Source organism: Sapajus apella, unplaced genomic scaffold (assembly GCF_009761245.1).
Source record: "Sapajus apella isolate SASKATOON/1434 unplaced genomic scaffold, GSC_monkey_1.0 scaffold15, whole genome shotgun sequence".
NCBI classification, from domain to species: domain Eukaryota; kingdom Metazoa; phylum Chordata; class Mammalia; order Primates; family Cebidae; genus Sapajus; species Sapajus apella.
The window spans coordinates 32,401,631-32,418,262 of NW_022436955.1; the positions used below are offsets into that span (position 1 = coordinate 32,401,631).

Here is a 16,632-nt window from a genome sequence, read left to right on the forward strand (position 1 = left end):
TCTCCTTCTGACCCCTCAGAGCCCCTCCTCCCCTCTCCAGCCCCATCTTGCTCCTGCCTCCCTCCCTCCTGTCAATGTTGGGTGTTGGGGATGAAGGACACAGAGGCGTGGGGCACTGAGGGAGGGACCGAGACACCAAAGAGGAGAGGACACCGTCAGAATCTGGGTAGAGACGGGCCCGCCCGTAGGTGGGATTTGCCTGGAGTGGCGAGTTCACATGGTGTCGTGGGCTGGACAGCCACTGTCCCCGGGACCACAGCTTTCTGGGCTGGGCCAGGACAAGGCCACCCGTGTCCCACCTGCCCTTCTGGGGTTCAGCCAAATACAGCCCCCACCCCTATGATTCACAAGGCAGCTGGGAGCTCCAGCACTGCTGGAGGGGACAGCTAGGCTCACCAAACCCAGCCTTCATGGACCCCAGGGGCCTTGGGTGTGGGCCACTCTGCCGTGAGCCCTGCCCCAGTCCGTCTTTGGAGGATGCTGACTGGGGACCCTGAAGCTCGCGGCCACCTCCACTGTCTGCCCCCTTCCCCCGACGGTGCTGGCCCAGGTCCCGATGCTGTGGTCAGTCCTGCCCCCTCAGCCTCAGCCTTGCTGAGGCCTGGGCTGACCTCAGAAGCCCCTGCCAGCCCAGCCACCCTGCGCCTTCGACCATCGGGGAGGCTGGGGTGGCCTTGGGGCAATGCCAGGTGAGACCTCAGGAGAGCTGCCCCACCCTCCCAGTGCTTGGTGCCAGGGGAAGGGAGGTAGGCCTGGGCCAGACTCCATAGCCCTCCCCTGGCACAGGCCTGGTCTCCATCCTCCCTGATCCCTGCCCGCATGGTGGCTGCAAGGGCGAGACACCAAGGCATCCACACTGGGTGACAGTGCTGGGCCGGCCTGGAGGGGACAGGCATGTCCAGCATGGGGACAGCAGCCGGGAAGGGCCCATCGTCCCCTCTCAGCTCTGCCCTGAAGACTCTCCCGAAATCAAAGGAGTTGGCTACCCCTCCCCCACCTGCCTCGCTGCTGTCCTGGAGCCACACTGCCCCCTGCCGGGGCTGGCGGGTGTGACAGGCCACCAAGCCACCAGCCCAGACCCCGCCAACCCTGGCCCTGCCCCTAGGCCTGACCCCGCCTGTAGCCCTGACCCCTGACCGCTGACCCCTAGCCTGACCTCAACCCTGGCCCCGCCCCCAGCCCTGACTCCACCCCCATGCCTGGCCCCACCCCCAGGCCTGGCCCCGCCCCCAGGCCTCTGGAGACCTGCCCAGCTCTTGGGGCTGCACCTGCCTGGTTGGCTCCTGTCACTGTAGGGGTGAGATGCAAGGCCAGTGTTGGGGCAGCTGGGCAGGACAGGACCCGGACAGCCCAGGGGGACGCCCCAGCAGGCCCACCCCCTCACCCCTCTGTGCTCAACTCCCTGTTGGCACAACAGCCAGGACTGACCATCAGGATCCAGGGGCCTGCTGTCCCCAGGTCCTCAAGAGGGCCACCCTCCCACCAGCAGCTCTTCCTAGCCAACATTGCCCATCCGTCTGTCTGTGTGTTTTGAATGCCCAAGATTTTTTCAACAGACTTGTCAAATATTCTTTTCATGTGTGTGTTGTGGGGGGTGTCAGTGGCTTCTGAACAAAAACAGCACCCCCAAACCTGATGGGGGGTCCCTTGAGCCCCTTGCACTGAGCCCCATGGCCGTGGGGTCAGGTAGTGGCCTGAACATGGGGACAGCATCACCCCTGAGCCCGGACACCCCAAGTACAGCAGGGTCCAGGATGGCCCCAGCCAGATACTGCCTGGCCTCCTCCACACCCTGAGATCCCACCCCCTCTGTCCTGGGGAAGCTTTCAGGCAGAAGCTCCTCTATAGGGCCCCTATCCAGTGGGGGCCACTGACAGCCAGGACTCAGGTGCTGTGGGTGCTGGGCCCAGCCCTTTGGGAGTCACTCATAGAGCACCCGCACTCGCTCTATGAGGATCTGCGTCCACCTAGATGGGCTGGTCTGTGCTCTGACAGCCCCAGGACTGGGTATCCACCTCACCCCAGCGCCTGGCGGCCTCTAGGCCAGAGAAGAACGTGGGAAGGGCATGGCCCATGGCCGACACCTGGCTCCCGGCCAGGCCTCACCTGTGTCCGACTCCGCACCCCAGCCTCCTCCAGCCTCAGGCCCTGCCTGACAGATGGGGCCACCTGCCACCTGCAGAGCGAGCCCCGGACCCTCTGCCACGGGCAAAATTGGCTCAGGTCTGGAATGGACACAGCCGCCAGGCCAGGGCCTCCTTAGACCGGGGCCCTCCTTTGGTGTTGGGTGCTGCACAAACTCCCCTCCGCCCTCCACGGCCCTGCACCCTGGGGGGAGCAGCCCTCACACCTGCTAACCCCTCCCCTCCGGCCCCCACTGCCTCTCTAGGAAGAGGGCTGCGTCTGGCCTGAGCCCTGGGCCTCCGTGTGCCTCCTGTCAGCACACTTTGCTTGACCCCAGCGCCCCGAATCATGCTGGGCCCTTAGTGGGTGGGGTGTTCGTCTGTATTTATACACAGATTCCGTGATTACACAGATTCAATTTAATAATCAACGAGGGTGGAGCACTGTTACTGCACTGTGTGATTACAGAATCATTCCAGAGCGGACAGCTGAAAACTGGCACCCGCCCACGCCTATCGAGAGAAAGTTAGAAATTCCTCAGCCCCTGTGGACCACTGCCTGCCGTGTCAGGAGGAGCAGCCCAGGGCTGGGGGGGTGGGAGGGCCTGTGGGCCATCCAAGGCTGCGGGGCTCCTGGGCCATTTGTTGTCCCCCAGTTCCTCATACTAGGGAGAAGAAATTGGGTGGGGAACCGAGGCTGCGGACCAGGGGGCCCCCTCATCACCTCGGCCGGCCCCACCCCCACCCCATGCCCATGAGGCACTTCCCCTGGCACTGGGTGAGCTGGAGAGTTCAGGTGGGCAAGGCAGAGGGCGGAGTGATGGAGGAGGGTCTTGGAAGGCCCAGGACTGCAGACTGTGGAAACAGGAGGGGGAAGCCCAGAGTGGGGTTCCAGCTGGAGGCTTTAGGTGCAGAGGGAGGGTAGGGTGTCTCCAAGTCCGCCAGAAAAGAGGAGGGCTCTTCTAGGGGTGATGGTCCTGCAGCTGGAATTGGACTCCTGCCCCCACTGAACTGGACCTCCAGACTCACAGCACACAGCCCTTCCCTGCCCCCTTCGTTTAACACAAGGGGAAACTGAGGCTAGGGGAAGAACCTCCAGCCCAAGGCTCCAAGCTGGGACTGGACTCAGGGCTCCTGCCTGCTGGCCTTCCCGCTGACCTAGGAGCACGTGGAGTGGGGTCTCTAGCCCTCCCACAGCGGCCAAGCCAGCTGCCTCCTGGCCCCTCCCCACATTTGGGGCTCACCCAGGACCTGGCCCAGCTTAGCCTTTTCCTTAGAGACCCCCACATCCCGTGGAGGAGGAGCTTGGCCTCCATGGGTGGGAGGCAGGTGACTGAGCAAGGTGGATGCTGGGTGGAAGGGAAGAGGAGCTGGGGGTGGCACACAGCTGCTATCCCGGGCCTCTTTCTGGGGGGAGGGCGGGCACTTCTATCTCACTCCTGCATTAGTCCCGTGAGGTTGAAAACCAAAAGCATTCAGAGGGCTTCTCCACCCCTAGTTTGGGGTGTCTGACCACAGAGGCGGGTCGGTGGTCCCCAATGGGCTACACCCAGCCCCGCAGGCCTCCCAGTCTAGAGATGGAGGGGTTCCCTGTGCTCCCTCATCTTGGAGCAGTGAGCGCTAGGGACAGTCCCAGCCTGAGCCTCCCGGGCAGCCTGGCCTCCTTCCAAGCGGGCCAGCGGGACAGATGGTGCCTGAACCTACCCAGCCACCCCACAACCTGGAGAGGAGAGCAGAGGTGCCCGGCTGCTCCCACCACAGAGAGGAACGGGCTTCCCAGCCGGGCCCCGGGCTGCTCAGCAACCCCTACTCCCCAACTTGTCTGCTCAAAAGATCGAGTCCTCTTCTCGACAGCCCCCTCCATCCTCCCTCCAGGGCCTCCGGGACCTCGCGCGCGGGGTCTGTGCGAGTGCTGAGCTGCGCCCCCGCCCTCCCGGGGGCGGGGTCTCGGGGGGGTTGGGGAGAGCAGGTGCCACACTCAACAGGAGGGAGGGCTTCTGGCCGAGGTGGCCAGGAGGCTCCAGGAAGAGCGGGCAGCCTTGGCCTTGGGCGTTGAGGGATGAAGAGTTCTGTAGGCAGCAGCGGGAAGGAAGGTGCTCCAGGCAGGGGCCTCGGGGAACGAGGGGATGCTGGAAGAGGCGCGTGGACCAGCGGAATTGGGGTGTCCTACAGCTGCGCTGGCGTCAGAGGCGTGTGAACCAGAGCAGCTCCAGACTGAACAGGAGCTGAGTAAAATGAGGCCATGAGGAGGTGCGTGGAGAGTGCTCAGCAGGATGAGGGGAGACGCAGCCGAGGGACGCGGGGCCCAGGCAAGAGCTCAGGTGACCCCCACGCAGGAACTGTGGTGCAGACGCCGTGGGTCAGGGGCGAGCCGGGGCCCAAGGAGCAGGTAATGAAGCAACAAGCCCCAGCTGGTCCCTGACCCGGCCCCACCCGCCCTGCCTTCCGCACAGCCTTGCCTCTCCCTCCGCTCCGACGCGCAAGCCGGGGCACCTGCGACCTCGCCCTGGCCCTGCCCGCCGGACCCCGCACGTGCTGTCACTCAGCCCTCGGCCCGGCCCCGCATGCTCACAAGGTGTCACTCAGCCCTTGGCCACTCCCAGCCCCGCCCATCCCCTCCTGGCCCCGCCCCACCCGCAATAAGCAGTCACCCAGCCCCGCCCATCCTCCTCTGGCCCCGCCCCACCGGCCACAAGCAGTTACCGCTCCGCAGGCGCACCTGCGCTGTCACTCAGCCCTCGTCCCTGGCCCCGCCCCACCCCGCCCGCCCCACGCGCACACGTGCTGTCACTCAGCCTTCGGCCCCGCTCCTACCCTCCGGAGGCTCCGCCCCACCCGCCTGCCCAAGTGCTGTCACTCAGCCTTAGCCCCGCCCAGGCCTGCCTCGGCCCGTCAGAGGCCTCTCTCGTGCTGTCACTCAGCGCCCTCGCCACGCCCCGCCACGCCCCCCTCACACGTGCTGTAGCTGGTCCTGGCCCGCCCCGCGCACTTGCGCTGTCACTCAGCCCGGCCGCGCTGCTTTGGGTCGCGGGTGCACTCGGGCCCCGTTCCCTCTCCGGCCCCGATGGACGCCGCGCTCCTCCTGGTCCTCGGGCTGCTGGCCCAGGTAAGGCATCGGCTCCTGCGGGGTCCCGGCTGTCTCTCCCGCCCCTGCGGGACAGCGTCTTTCACTGGAGCTCCACAGGTCTCCCCCAGGACCGCTGGCCCTGGCCGCCTTTGGGGGCCTCTGAGCTGAGGGGCCTCGGGTGGGTGCCCCACTCCAGAGGGTGTGGGGAGTGAGTGTAACCAAACTCTCCACCCAGTGGAATAACCAGGACTGCTGGGGTCAGGCAGGGACCACCCAGCAGACGGTGGCCTCTCTTTGGAGGGACCCCTGCCAGGGTCTGAGGGGTTAGTGTTGAGTGGAGCAGAGAGACAGGAGCAGCGGCAGGAGCGCCCCTCTCTGCGGGGCTGGGGCCGGGTTTCCGTAGGGACTCCCTGCGGTGGGCCCATGACCCTGGCCAGTCTGGGCTGATGTCCCACAGCCCACCCCAAGTTCCTGGCCAGCAGGGGTGGCTGCAGGCCCTGCCCTCCAGGACCTCCAACTCTGGGCTGCTTCTCGGTTGGGAGCACCCAGCCCAAGCCAGGTCCTGCCGCACAGGGGCCTCACCAAGGCATGCACAGCCCTGCGGCTCTGGGCCTGGGCTTCTCCTGGACCCTTAGCAGCTGCCTGGGCTGATCAGGTCTGGGGGCCTGCCCCCGGAGGCTGCTGGACTCTGCTCCTCGAAATCTTCTCTGGGCCCCTGGCACCATGGTCTCTCCAACACGGGAGCAAGCCAGGGTGGAAGGAAGCCCAGGCATCGGCCCCCACATCCCCCATGGGCACTCCCTAGCCGTAGCCACGTCTCCTCACACCCTAGGCGGACCTGGACACAGAGGATGTGGCTGGCCAGGGCAGGGCCAGCTGTGGTTGGGACGTCACTGGGTACAAGAGGGCAGCCTCCTTCTTGCCACTCTAAGAGAGAATGGACATAAAGGGCTTAAAGGCGCTCACGGCATTCACTGCTCTTGTGGTCCTGGGGTGGTCAGGGAGCCCTTTCCCAACCACCACTGAAGGGGCTTCGTGAGTCCCCTCATTCCCACAGGCCTTGAGGTTCTAGCTGGCTCCAATTTCAGCCTCTGGCAGCTGACCAGGCCCCTGGCCAGCCAGACCCTCCAGCAGCTGCCCCCAAGGGCACCACAGCTGCTGCCATCCCCCAACTTTCGGCCCCCCACTCACCCTCTGGAGACAGTGGTGGGGGAGACAGTAGCTCAGCGCGCATGTTCACCCCCAGGCCCTGCACCCCTCAGCCCTCTGCCAGTGAGAGCAGCTTGGGGGAGCCCCATGCCTCCAGGGCCCTTCTCCACCTGTTCCAGGGACAGCGTTTCTTCCCTGGCATCCCAACCTGGGGCATGCTGGGAGGAGGCCAGCGCCTGTGAAAACATTCCTCGGGACCTCCTCCTTTGGATTTGGGGGTGTTTGCCTTTCAACAGGCCTGGGGGCTCTGTGACGGGAGGTGGGGGAAGGCTGGACCTCTCCCTCCCCAGAGGCCTCCCCTCTTGCTGTCCCTTATTTTCTCCCCCAGGGCTGGGAGACAGCAGCCCCCTACCCTGACAGCTGGAGGCTGAGGGAGCTGGTGGAGGGGGGGGCCTGCTGGAGGGGGACTGGAGCCAAGGCTCAAATTCACTCCACTATGAGGCAAAATATGTCCGTGTCAGGACCCTGCCCGCCCCTCCCCCACCTTCAGGACCATGTGGGCTCCGGTGCCACCCCTGGTCCAGGGCAGTCTCTGGGTCCTGTCAGTGCCCCCTGCACCCACACTATTGCTAGTCGCCGGTTCTGCACCTGGGACCCCACCCCAGCTGGGAGGCAGCTGAGGTGCTGCCCCAGCACTGGTTACTCAGAGAGAACCCCCCCAACCCTGCTGGGTTTTGGGAGCCCCTTGGACTCTGGGAGACAGAGCATCAGCAGCACCCCGGGGGCCAGATGGGGGCTCTTAGCTCGGGCGACTGTGACCAAGGCCAAGAAGGGAGGCGGCTCCCAGGCCACTGTTCTCCCGGAAGTGGCAGGACAGCCCCAGACGCTGTGGTTTGGAGGGAACAGCTGCCTCCATGCCTCTTTCTCCACACCCCTCCTCTGAAGCCTGCAGCAGCTAGAGAGGCTGGGGCCCAGGGGAGATGCTCCAGCCACTCTGGGCCAGGCCGACAGTTGGGGCCATTCCTGGCATGCCTGGCCATCCAGGAGCGGGGCGCCCCAGATTCCAGCCTGGGGGAGGGCTGAGGCCTGAGGGCCCTTCACATCCCCTTCCCAGGCAACCCCCCCCACCTACCTGCCCATAAGCGTGTTCCTAGAATCGAGCAGCACCCTTCCATAGAAAATGGGGAGCAGGAGTGTGAGGTCGGCCCCAGATCCCCCCCATTCCCACCTCGAAGTGGTCTTTGTAAACTGCGATCTGTGCGTCGGGAGCTTTCTCCGGCGTCAGCCCCTCGGGGTTGGGTGTGGGCTTGGAACAGACCCCAGGAGAGGCGTTAAGTCCCAGCAGCTCTGCTCTAGGCAGTGGCCCCAGATATGTCTAGGGCTTCCAGATGGTTCCCTCCAGGTTCTTGGCTAAGGGCAGGGTCAAGGATGAGCTTGGGGATGTCACTGGGGACCCACTGTGGGGAAGCAGGTCCTTAATGTCCATTGGTCTCGCTTGGCTTGGGGGAGGTCAGAGAGGAGGGACGGGCGTCCACAAAACCCACCTCCCCGGGCGCTCGCGTCCCCTAGCCCAGGTGTGGGGCTGTGGGCTGGCTGTGTTGAGGTGCCTTTGTCCCGGGCACTGGATGTCCCGATCTCCCCAAGGCAGCTCACGGGCCCTCCCTCCACTGGCCACGTCTTCTGGAATGGGGGTGAGGTTGGAGGACAAAGAGCCAGCTTTGAGAACACCCCCAAGAGCCGGAAGCGGGCTGCGGTCTGCCTGCCCACCCACACCCATGCCGCCTGTGATTTGGGCAACGCCACCCTGCCAAGGCTTTTCGGCCTCTGTGACCTGGTGAACTCAGGCTGTGGACAGGCCTGGGCCCAGGCACTGCCTTCACTGTACCCAGCCCAGCGTGACTGGAGGGTGGGGGAATGGCCGGCCCAGGTTTGGCGGCAGCTGGGCACGTAGAGGGTGGAAATGTCTGCATGGGTGGGGGTGGCCCCCCCTTCAGCCATGTGGGGGTTTCAGGGCCTGGGGTCTCCCCCCCCCATGCCCAGGCCTAGCCCAAGGCAGTCGTGGCTGTGTGGCTGGATTTCCTTCGGAGCATGTGGTCCAGAGCCTGGCTTGGGTCTCAGACCCTGTGTGGCTCCTGGCTCTGCCTGTGTGGCTTTGGATAAACGGCTCAGGCCTCAGAACCTCACTGCCCATAGCCGGAAGGTGAGGGGACCACCACAGGCTCCCAAGGACTGAGGGGATGGGGAGGGCAAGGTGGCTCCCAGGCCCAGCACAGAGCTGCCCAGCCAGGGCAGAAACACCCTGTGCCGCCAAGGCTGACGCAGGCCCCACTCTGGGCAGGCTGGCTTCCACTTGGCAGGAGCTGCCCTGCCCTGGAAGTGGCTTGTGCTCTGTGGGCACTGGCAGGCTCCAAGGCCAGGGCCGCCATCTGTCAGCTGGCAGAGAGCTTCTCCGGCAGGGTCTCCACCTGGGAGCCTGGGGAGCCCCCACCCTGTCCTCTCCCCGCTTCCTGCAGAAGCGTATGCTACTCTCTGAGCTCCCAGGAGGCCATAGAGGAGGGGCCCGGGTCCAGCTGGCCGTGGTTTGGATGCTGCTGCCACCGCCTGTGGGGACCTCTGTGTGCTGGACCGGCCCTGGGGACAGGGCATGGCCACAGCGAGAGGGCCCCAGCACCCCATCTCACGGTGGGCAGCCTAGAGCTTGTACATCCACAGGGGTGGACGGCCGGTGGTGCAGGACAGAGGCCAAGCCTTTTGGGATTCAGCCTAATAGGCCTCCTGGCCATGCCCACGTCTCCTTCCGGCCCCCAGCCACCACCTCCTCCCAAGTCCGCCTGTCCCCACGTCCCGGCCCCTGCAGGGACCGAGGTCTTGGTAGCGCCAGCAGGAGCAGGCGGCATGGGAGGGTGAGAAACCGGTGTGGGGCTCAGGAGCCAGCGGCACTCGGTGGCCAGAGCAGTCCTTGAAGTCTGTGGTTCCACAGCAGGAGGGGCGGCCCAGCCTGCCAGCTCTGAGCCCCCAGCTCCCAGTGCTCCTAGCCTGCCTGGAGCGGGTGCCCCCTTCCAGAGGGGAGCTGGGTGAGGCCTCGCCTGAGTGGCTCCCACGCAGAATCCCACTGGCCAGGGTGCAGTCAGTGCTCCTTCCCCCGCCCGAGGTGGGAAGCTGTTTTAGGTGTTGGCGTGGTGGGCACAGGGCCTGGCGCTGGATAGGACGTCCTGTGAGCCTCCCTAGACCCCAGCCCACCTGCTGTCTGGAGGAAGGAGCTCAGGGCCAGCTGTGAAGACGCTGATGAGACGGGCGTGCTGTCTGAAAGGGGAGCTGAGGAGTTTGATCCTGGTGGGTGGTGTTTGGGCCTGCCCTGCCCCCAGATGCCTCATTGTCTGCCCGGGACCCCCAGCACCTCACACGCTCCTCCCTGCCCCAAATAGCACCCCAGCAGCCTGAGGGCTTGCCCTGGGTGGGGGTGCCCTGGAGAGCACGGCACGGGGGCAGGGGGTCTCTGTGTCCCTCCCCAGCCAGGTGGTGCAGGCGGCTGCCCAGCCTCTGTGTTAGGGTCTGTTCCTTGGGGAGTCGCCGCTACCCCCACCACAGCTGGCCACCCCAGCTCAGCATCTTCCTCTGTAGCCCCCATCGCTGGGACGACGCGCAGTGGAGGACTGGGAAGGTCAGGGTTGGACCCAGGGCCCCCGGCACCCTTGCCGAGGCTGACTGTGGCTGTGAGCGCTGGGCCTGTGGGGGTGGGTGCTGTCCACGTGGGCCTCATGCACAATGAGGGGAAAGGGGAACGCAGCCCCTCACTTTTGCCAGGCACATTTCAAGGGCTAAGTAGCCCGTGCGGCCTGTGGGTCTAGAGAGGTCTAGCCTCATGGGGTTCAGCCTAACAGGCGTCCTGGCCATGACTGCAGCTGGGAGAGGCAGCCCAAGAGAAGGGCCAGGAGCCTGGAGACCCCTGGACTGGGGGGCACAGATGGCTCCTAACCAGGCCAGCAGCAGAGAGGATGGGGAGGGGCAGCTGTGTTCCCCTCCCCCACCTCCCCTCCCCCCCCCCCCTCCCCTCGCCCCCCCCCCCCCCCCCCCCTTCCCCCCTCCCCCTCCTCCTCCTCCACCCCTCCCCCAACCCTGTCCCCTGCTGCACTCAAGTCCACACAGACTGTGCCCCCACAAGCTGCACCGGGCATCAGCCTGGGCAGCCCCCCTGACCTGAGAGCTTGACAGTGACCCTCATGTCCGTGGCTAGCCGGGTAGGGTCAGCGCAGAGCTGTGTCCCTGTCCCGTCAGGTGTGGCAGCTTCTACCAGGCTGTGCTTTGGGGTCAGGGGTCTTTCAGGAAGAGCCATGCAGCCCACCCAGAAACACTGACCCCCCAGGCTCGGGTGGTCCAAGCACAGGTGGCCTGGCGATCCCAGTGACTTCAGCACCAGGCAGGGCCTGTCACCTCTGTCTAAGCGTCCCTCTGACCAAGGCAGGACCAGGCCCCCTGGGAGGGTGGCTGCGGCCCAGGCTAGGAGCCGCGTGTGGCAGCTGCGTCTCTAACACCAGAACATTCAGGGCAGCTTCTGGGGCTGCTGCCAGTGCCCCTCCTCACCCGGGTCTTTGACTTGGCTCCCTTCTCTAGGCCTCAGTTTCCCAAGCTGAGGGCTGGGGTGAGGCCACCCGTGGTCACAAAAGCTGCTGACAGTCAGTGGACCTCCGGAGAAGTCAGGGGCAGCAGCTGTCTCCACTTTGAGGCCTTTACTGGCCCGAGGGTCCCTGGCCCCGGGTGGGTGGGGATGCGCGACATCTCCCTCTGCAGCCCCACGCTCTGCCCAGGCCCCACCCCTACCTCTGGGGCTTCCTGGGTACATGACCAACAGTGCACCCCAGCCCCTGGGTGTGGCAGAGATGGGCACACCGGGGTCCCAGGAGCTGAAGGATGGGGTGAAGACCACCGAGGTTCCCGTCCTGGGACAGCAGTGAGGCAGGGGTGGGGCTGGCCCTCCGGCCCCCACCGTGTCCTCCTGGCTGTGTAGCCACAGCAAGCCCCACCCCACCCAGCCCCTCCGAGGCAGCCCTGGCCCCCCCCAGCCAGCCTCAGGACCCCAGCGGCCACCGCTGGTCGCCGCCGGCATTGGCGGCCCAGCCCTGACCTGATGCAACCTGTCGGACCCGCCGCAGTCTGGGTCAGTCGCACAGCTGGGGGCTGCTGTAGGAACTGGGGTACGTTTCCAGCTGCTGTTGGGGACAGGCACCTTCCCGAAGGCACCACCCCGCGGCTCCCTGGGACCCTCCACCGCCAGGACCCCGCACCCTGGGCACTGCCACCAGCTTCCTGTGGTCATTTGGAGTCAGGACCGCCAGTGGCCCCAGGGCCTGCTGCGTACACGGCTACCCTGGCACCTGGGGTGAGGCTGTGCCCCTGCTGAGTGAATCTAAGGGGTCTCTCCCAGCCAGAGACCCGGAACTCCCGCGCTTCCTCCCAGTGGCCACACGCGCTCACCAGGGGCTGCAGACAGCACGGCTGCTGAGTGGGCCCAGGAGGAGACTGGGGCAGCTGTATGGGGCTTTGAGGGCCAGTACTTGGGGTGTGGATGCCCCGTGAGCCAGTGAGCACCCACCCACGGCCCTGAGGGAAGCGTGTGGCCTCCCCGAAAGCCCCAGCTCCCAGCTGCTCCTGCCGCCCGGGCTCTGGGAGATCATGCTATGGGACGCGTCTGTCTGTTGCAGAGCCTCTGCCTGTCTTTGGGGGTTCCTGGATGGAGGAGGCCCAGCACCCTGTACCCCTGGCGCCGGGTGCCCGCCCCAAGCCGCGTGCGGAGGGCCTGGGTCATCCCTCCGATCAGCGTGTCTGAGAACCACAAGCGTCTCCCCTACCCACTGGTGCAGGTGAGTGGGTGGAGTGGGGAGGGGGGGAGGGGTGGGCTGGTCCCCTGTGCGTCTCCTCATTCCCTAAAAGTCTCCTGGGAGCTAGGGGAGCCCCCACTGCTGTTACAGCCAAGCCAGCGGGGCCACGATTCAGGGCCTTGCCAGGGCTCTGGGCTTCTGACCTGGGTTCCAACCCTCCCCGTCGCCTGGGACCGCATCAGAATCCAGAGCTGCTCCCACCCGACATGTGCCTCGGGTGGACACAGTCCCCGTCCGGCTGCAAGCACGCTCGGCGTGATCTCTGTCCGCGTATCCACTGCGCTGAGTAGGTGGAGGCGAAGGTGGACCGCATTGCCTGAGCCTCAGCTACACACACCCGGAATCGGCCCAGGGACCAGGGCCCTGAGGACACCAGGGCTGAGCCTGAAAGGACGCTGCAGGACGGGGCACCCTTGAGACCACAGGCTGAGCTGGCCCCAGCCCAGCACAGCTCCCCACTGGGCACCAGGCCCCTCCTCCAGTCCTGGGAGCTGTAGACCCGCCCTGCTCCCAGCCGGGGCAGGGCCTGAGGGGCAGGGGAGAGGGCAGAGGCCCCTGCCCCCGAGTGGCTCTCTCCAGCCGTTTCCTGCCCCGCAGATCAAGTCGGACAAGCAGCAGCTGGGTGGCATCATCTACAGCATCCAGGGGCCCGGCGTGGACGAGGAGCCCCGGGGCGTCTTCTCCATCGACAAGTTCACCGGGAAGGTGTTCCTCAATGCCACGCTGGACCGTGAGAAGACCGACCGCTTCAGGGTGCGGGGCTGCGCCGTCCGGCCCTCGCCCCTCAAGCAGGCCTGGTGGGAGCAGTGCTCCGCCCCCCACCCCCCAGACCGGGCTTCCGCCCCAGCACCCAGGCCTTTAGGCCAGACCGCTTCCCCTGCAAGATCCAGGCACTCTTAAATAGGGGCAGGTACAGGGGTCTGGGAGCCAGGGCCGGCAGCCCGAGGAGGCAGGTGTTTCGGGTCTCGCTCGCATTCAACAGGAGGGCAGACAGGCCTGGTGGAGGAGCTTGCTGCAGCTCAGGAGTGCCGTGAAGAATCTCAAAATAGTGTTGCTGGGTTCTTTTTTTTTGAGCCGGAGATTCGCTCTGTTGCCCAGGCGGGAGTGGGTGCCATGATCTCGGCTCACTGCAACCTCTACCTCCCCGGTTCAAGCCATTCTCCTGCCTCAGCCTCCTGAGTCGCTGGGATTACGGGTGTAGCCACCACGCCTGGTTAATTTTTGTATGTTTAGTAGAGATGGGGTTTCTCATGTTGGCGTCCCAAAGAGCTGGGATGGCAGGCGTGAGCCACCGAGCCCAGCCCCAGAATTGTGCTGACCCCAGCGGCAGCCACTGTTCTTGTGGGTGGGATTAGTCAGGGAAGAAAGCACTGATGGCCTTTGGAGGCTGGAGTTCTGGGGTCTGAGAGAAGGGGTCGTGAGAGCCGGGCGAAGTGGCTCACACCTGGAATCCCGGCACTTTGGGAGGCTGAGGCAGGAGGATTGCTTGAAGCCAGTAGTTTGAGACCAGGCTGGGCAGCAAAGTGAGGCCTTGTCTCTACAAAACATCAAATGGTAAAATAAATTAGCCAGGGGTGTTGTTGCAAGCCTGTGGCCCCAGCTACTTGGAAGGCTGAGGTGGGAAGATCCTGCAGGACGGTGACGCTGCACTCCAGCCTACGTGGTAGAGCAAGACCTTGTCTCAAAAAAAGGAATAAAGGACAGTGGGAGCAAGAGGAGGAGGGAGCCCCAGAACCCCAGAGCCCAGAACCCCAGAACCCAGAACCCCAGAGCCCAGAACCCCAGAGCCCAGAACCCAGAACCCCAGAGCCCAGAACCCAGAACCCCAGAGCCCAGAACCCCAGAGCCCAGAACCCCAGAGCCCAGAACCCAGAACCCCAGAGGTCAGAACCCCAGAGCCCAGAACCCCAGAGCCCAGAACCCAGAACCCCAGAGCCCAGAACTCCAGAACCCCAGAGGTCAGAACTCCAGAAACCCAGAGGTCAGAACCCCAGAGCCCAGAACCCCAGAGCCCAGAACCCAGAACCCCAGAGCCCAGAACCCCAGAGCCCCATCTGCGTTCCCTGCAGGCGCCTGCCCATCCCCAGCTTGCCCTCTCCAAAATGTCATTTTGGGCTGGCCGTGGTGGCTCATGCTTGTAATTCCAGCACTTTGGGAGGCCAAAGTGGGCGGATCACCTGAGGTCAGGAGTTCAAGACCAGCCTGGCCAACATAGTGAAACCTCATCTTTACTAAAAATACAAAAAGTTAGCAGTGTGTGCTGCTGGGCGCCTTGGGAGCCTGAGGCAGGAGAATCACTTGAACCCATGAAATGGAGGTTGCAGTGAGCCGAGATCACAGCACTGCACCCCATCCTGGGCAACAGAGCAGGACACCGTCTCAAAAAAAAGAAATCATTTTGTACCTGAAGTGGGGAAAGGACGCTTCCTGCCTTTGCCTCTGCAGGAAGCAAAATTTCTTTTATTTGCCCTGAATCTTCCTTTAGACTTTGAGAAGCAGTGGTTAGGTCCCTTACAGAGAAAGTTATTAGAGAGTAGTTTTCACCTGGAAGCAATCATTGTGCACATTCTCCAAAAGGATGGGAGGCGGTTTAAAATGTCCCATGCACAGGGGAATTAAACTTCAGGAGGAGGCCAGGTGCAGTGGCTCACACCTGTAATCCCATCACTTTGGGAGGCTGAGGCGGGCGGATGACCTGAGGTCAGGAGTTTGAGACCAGCCTGGCCAACATGGTGAAACCCCGTTTCTACTAATAATACAAAAATTAGCTGGGTGTGGTGGCAGGTGCCTGTAATCCCAGCTACTCAGGAGACTAAGTCAGGAGACTTGCTTGAACCCAGAAGGCAGAGGCTGCAGGGAGCCAAGATTGTGCCATTGCACTCCAGCGTGGGCAACGAGAGGAAAACTCTGTCTCAAAAACAAAAACCAAAACAAAAATTTCAGGAGGAACCAAGACCACAGAGAGGGAAGAGAGATTAGGAACCCTCTGAAAGCCTTACTTCAGTCACACATAAAGCGGGTGTGAGCTTCCTGGTAGCCAAGGCTAGCAGGAAAATTGGCACCTGCCCTGTCTGCTAAGGGAAGGTGGCCCCGTTCAGGGACGTCCTCAGCCACTGTGGCAGATGCCCCACCCCGTGCTGCTTCTCACCTGAAGTTGGTGTTTCCAACCAAAGCTGGAGACAAAGTCTGAACGTGCTGTTTCGCGTGGGCCTAATGGGAGCCACAGAAATTCAGGGGCAACAGAACCAGCCCTCGCTCTCTGTTTGAACAGCTAAGAGCATTTGCCCTGGACCTGGGAGGATCCACCCTGGAGGACCCCACGGACCTGGAGATTGTAGTTGTGGATCAGAACGACAACCGCCCAGCCTTCCTGCAGGAGGCATTCACCGGCCGAGTGCTGGAGGGCGCAGCCCCAGGTGAGGCAGGAGCCCAGCCCCGGCTGGGAGGGGCTGCAGGGAGGGGCTCTGCGAAGCCAGAAGTCCAGGATTTCCCTTAAGCAGGAATTCCAGGGGCCCCTCAGAGAGTCTAAAAGTAAGCAAACAGATCTCCAAGGCAGGTCTGTTTCCACAGGTCAACCCACGCCACTTCCCATTTCAAGATAAATTTCAAACCCAAAAATCTGAGCCTGGGGTAGGGCTTTTTCAGGGGTCCTGCTTCTCCCCTAAAAGCAAATGACTTCTCCCTCCTGCTGCGGGGGCATCTGAAGCCAGGCAGACCCACCCTCTCCCTGTACTCACAGGGGGTCCAGAGCACCCACGGGCATCTCTGGGTGTGCTGCACCCCAAACCCAGGCTGACCTGCATGCCTCAGCCAGCCACGGGGACTCGCTCCCACCTCCCCGGGGTCCTGGGGGAACGGCCTGGCGGAAGGGCACAGGCCCCTTTCATGTCTGGGGCTCCCAGGCTTGGCTCAGGCCTCAGGGCTTGCATCCCGCCTCAGCTTCCTTCCTGTGTCTGTGGCAGTGGCCTCTGTGCCTTGTTCTGCCCCAGGTGACAGCATGTCCCAGCCACAGCTGTACTGGGGTGGGGGGGCACGGCAGGAGCTTCCCTCCAGGGTGGCCTGAAGCCCGTCCTTCCCACGCCACCTTGGTGACTCAGTCCACCTGAACTGCCCAAGGGGTCAGGCCTAAATCTCAGGAGAGGGAAAGGGGGGAAGGTGAAGCAGGACTCGGGCCGCCACATGTGGCTTCCTCTCAGCACCTTCCCGGGTGCCACTTCCCACCATAGGTGGGGCTGGGGCTCTGGCTTACAAAACGCAATGTGCGTCCTCTGCTCATCCTGCCCGCGCGTCCTCTGCTCATCCTGCCCGCACGTCCTCTGATTATCCTGCCCGCGCGTCCTCTGCTCAGCCTGCCCGCGCGTCCTCTGCTCATCCTGCCCGCGCGTCCTCTGCTCAGCCTGCCCGCGCGTCCTCTGCT

At 64.2% G+C, this 16,632-nt stretch overlaps 1 protein-coding gene across 1 annotated transcript in view; it reads left to right on the forward strand.

Moving 5' to 3' along the window:
• The first annotated feature begins 5,108 nt into the window (after positions 1-5,108).
• CDH15 (cadherin 15) overlaps positions 5,109-16,632 on the forward strand; it is a 20,407-nt gene continuing 8,883 nt past the window's right edge. Inside the window, exons 1-4 of the mRNA XM_032284714.1 lie at positions 5,109-5,229; positions 12,039-12,197; positions 12,813-12,968; positions 15,487-15,631. Of these exons, the coding sequence (XP_032140605.1) occupies positions 5,188-5,229; positions 12,039-12,197; positions 12,813-12,968; positions 15,487-15,631 (502 nt within the window). The 5' untranslated portion in view covers positions 5,109-5,187. The remainder of the gene's footprint in view (positions 5,230-12,038; positions 12,198-12,812; positions 12,969-15,486; positions 15,632-16,632) is intronic.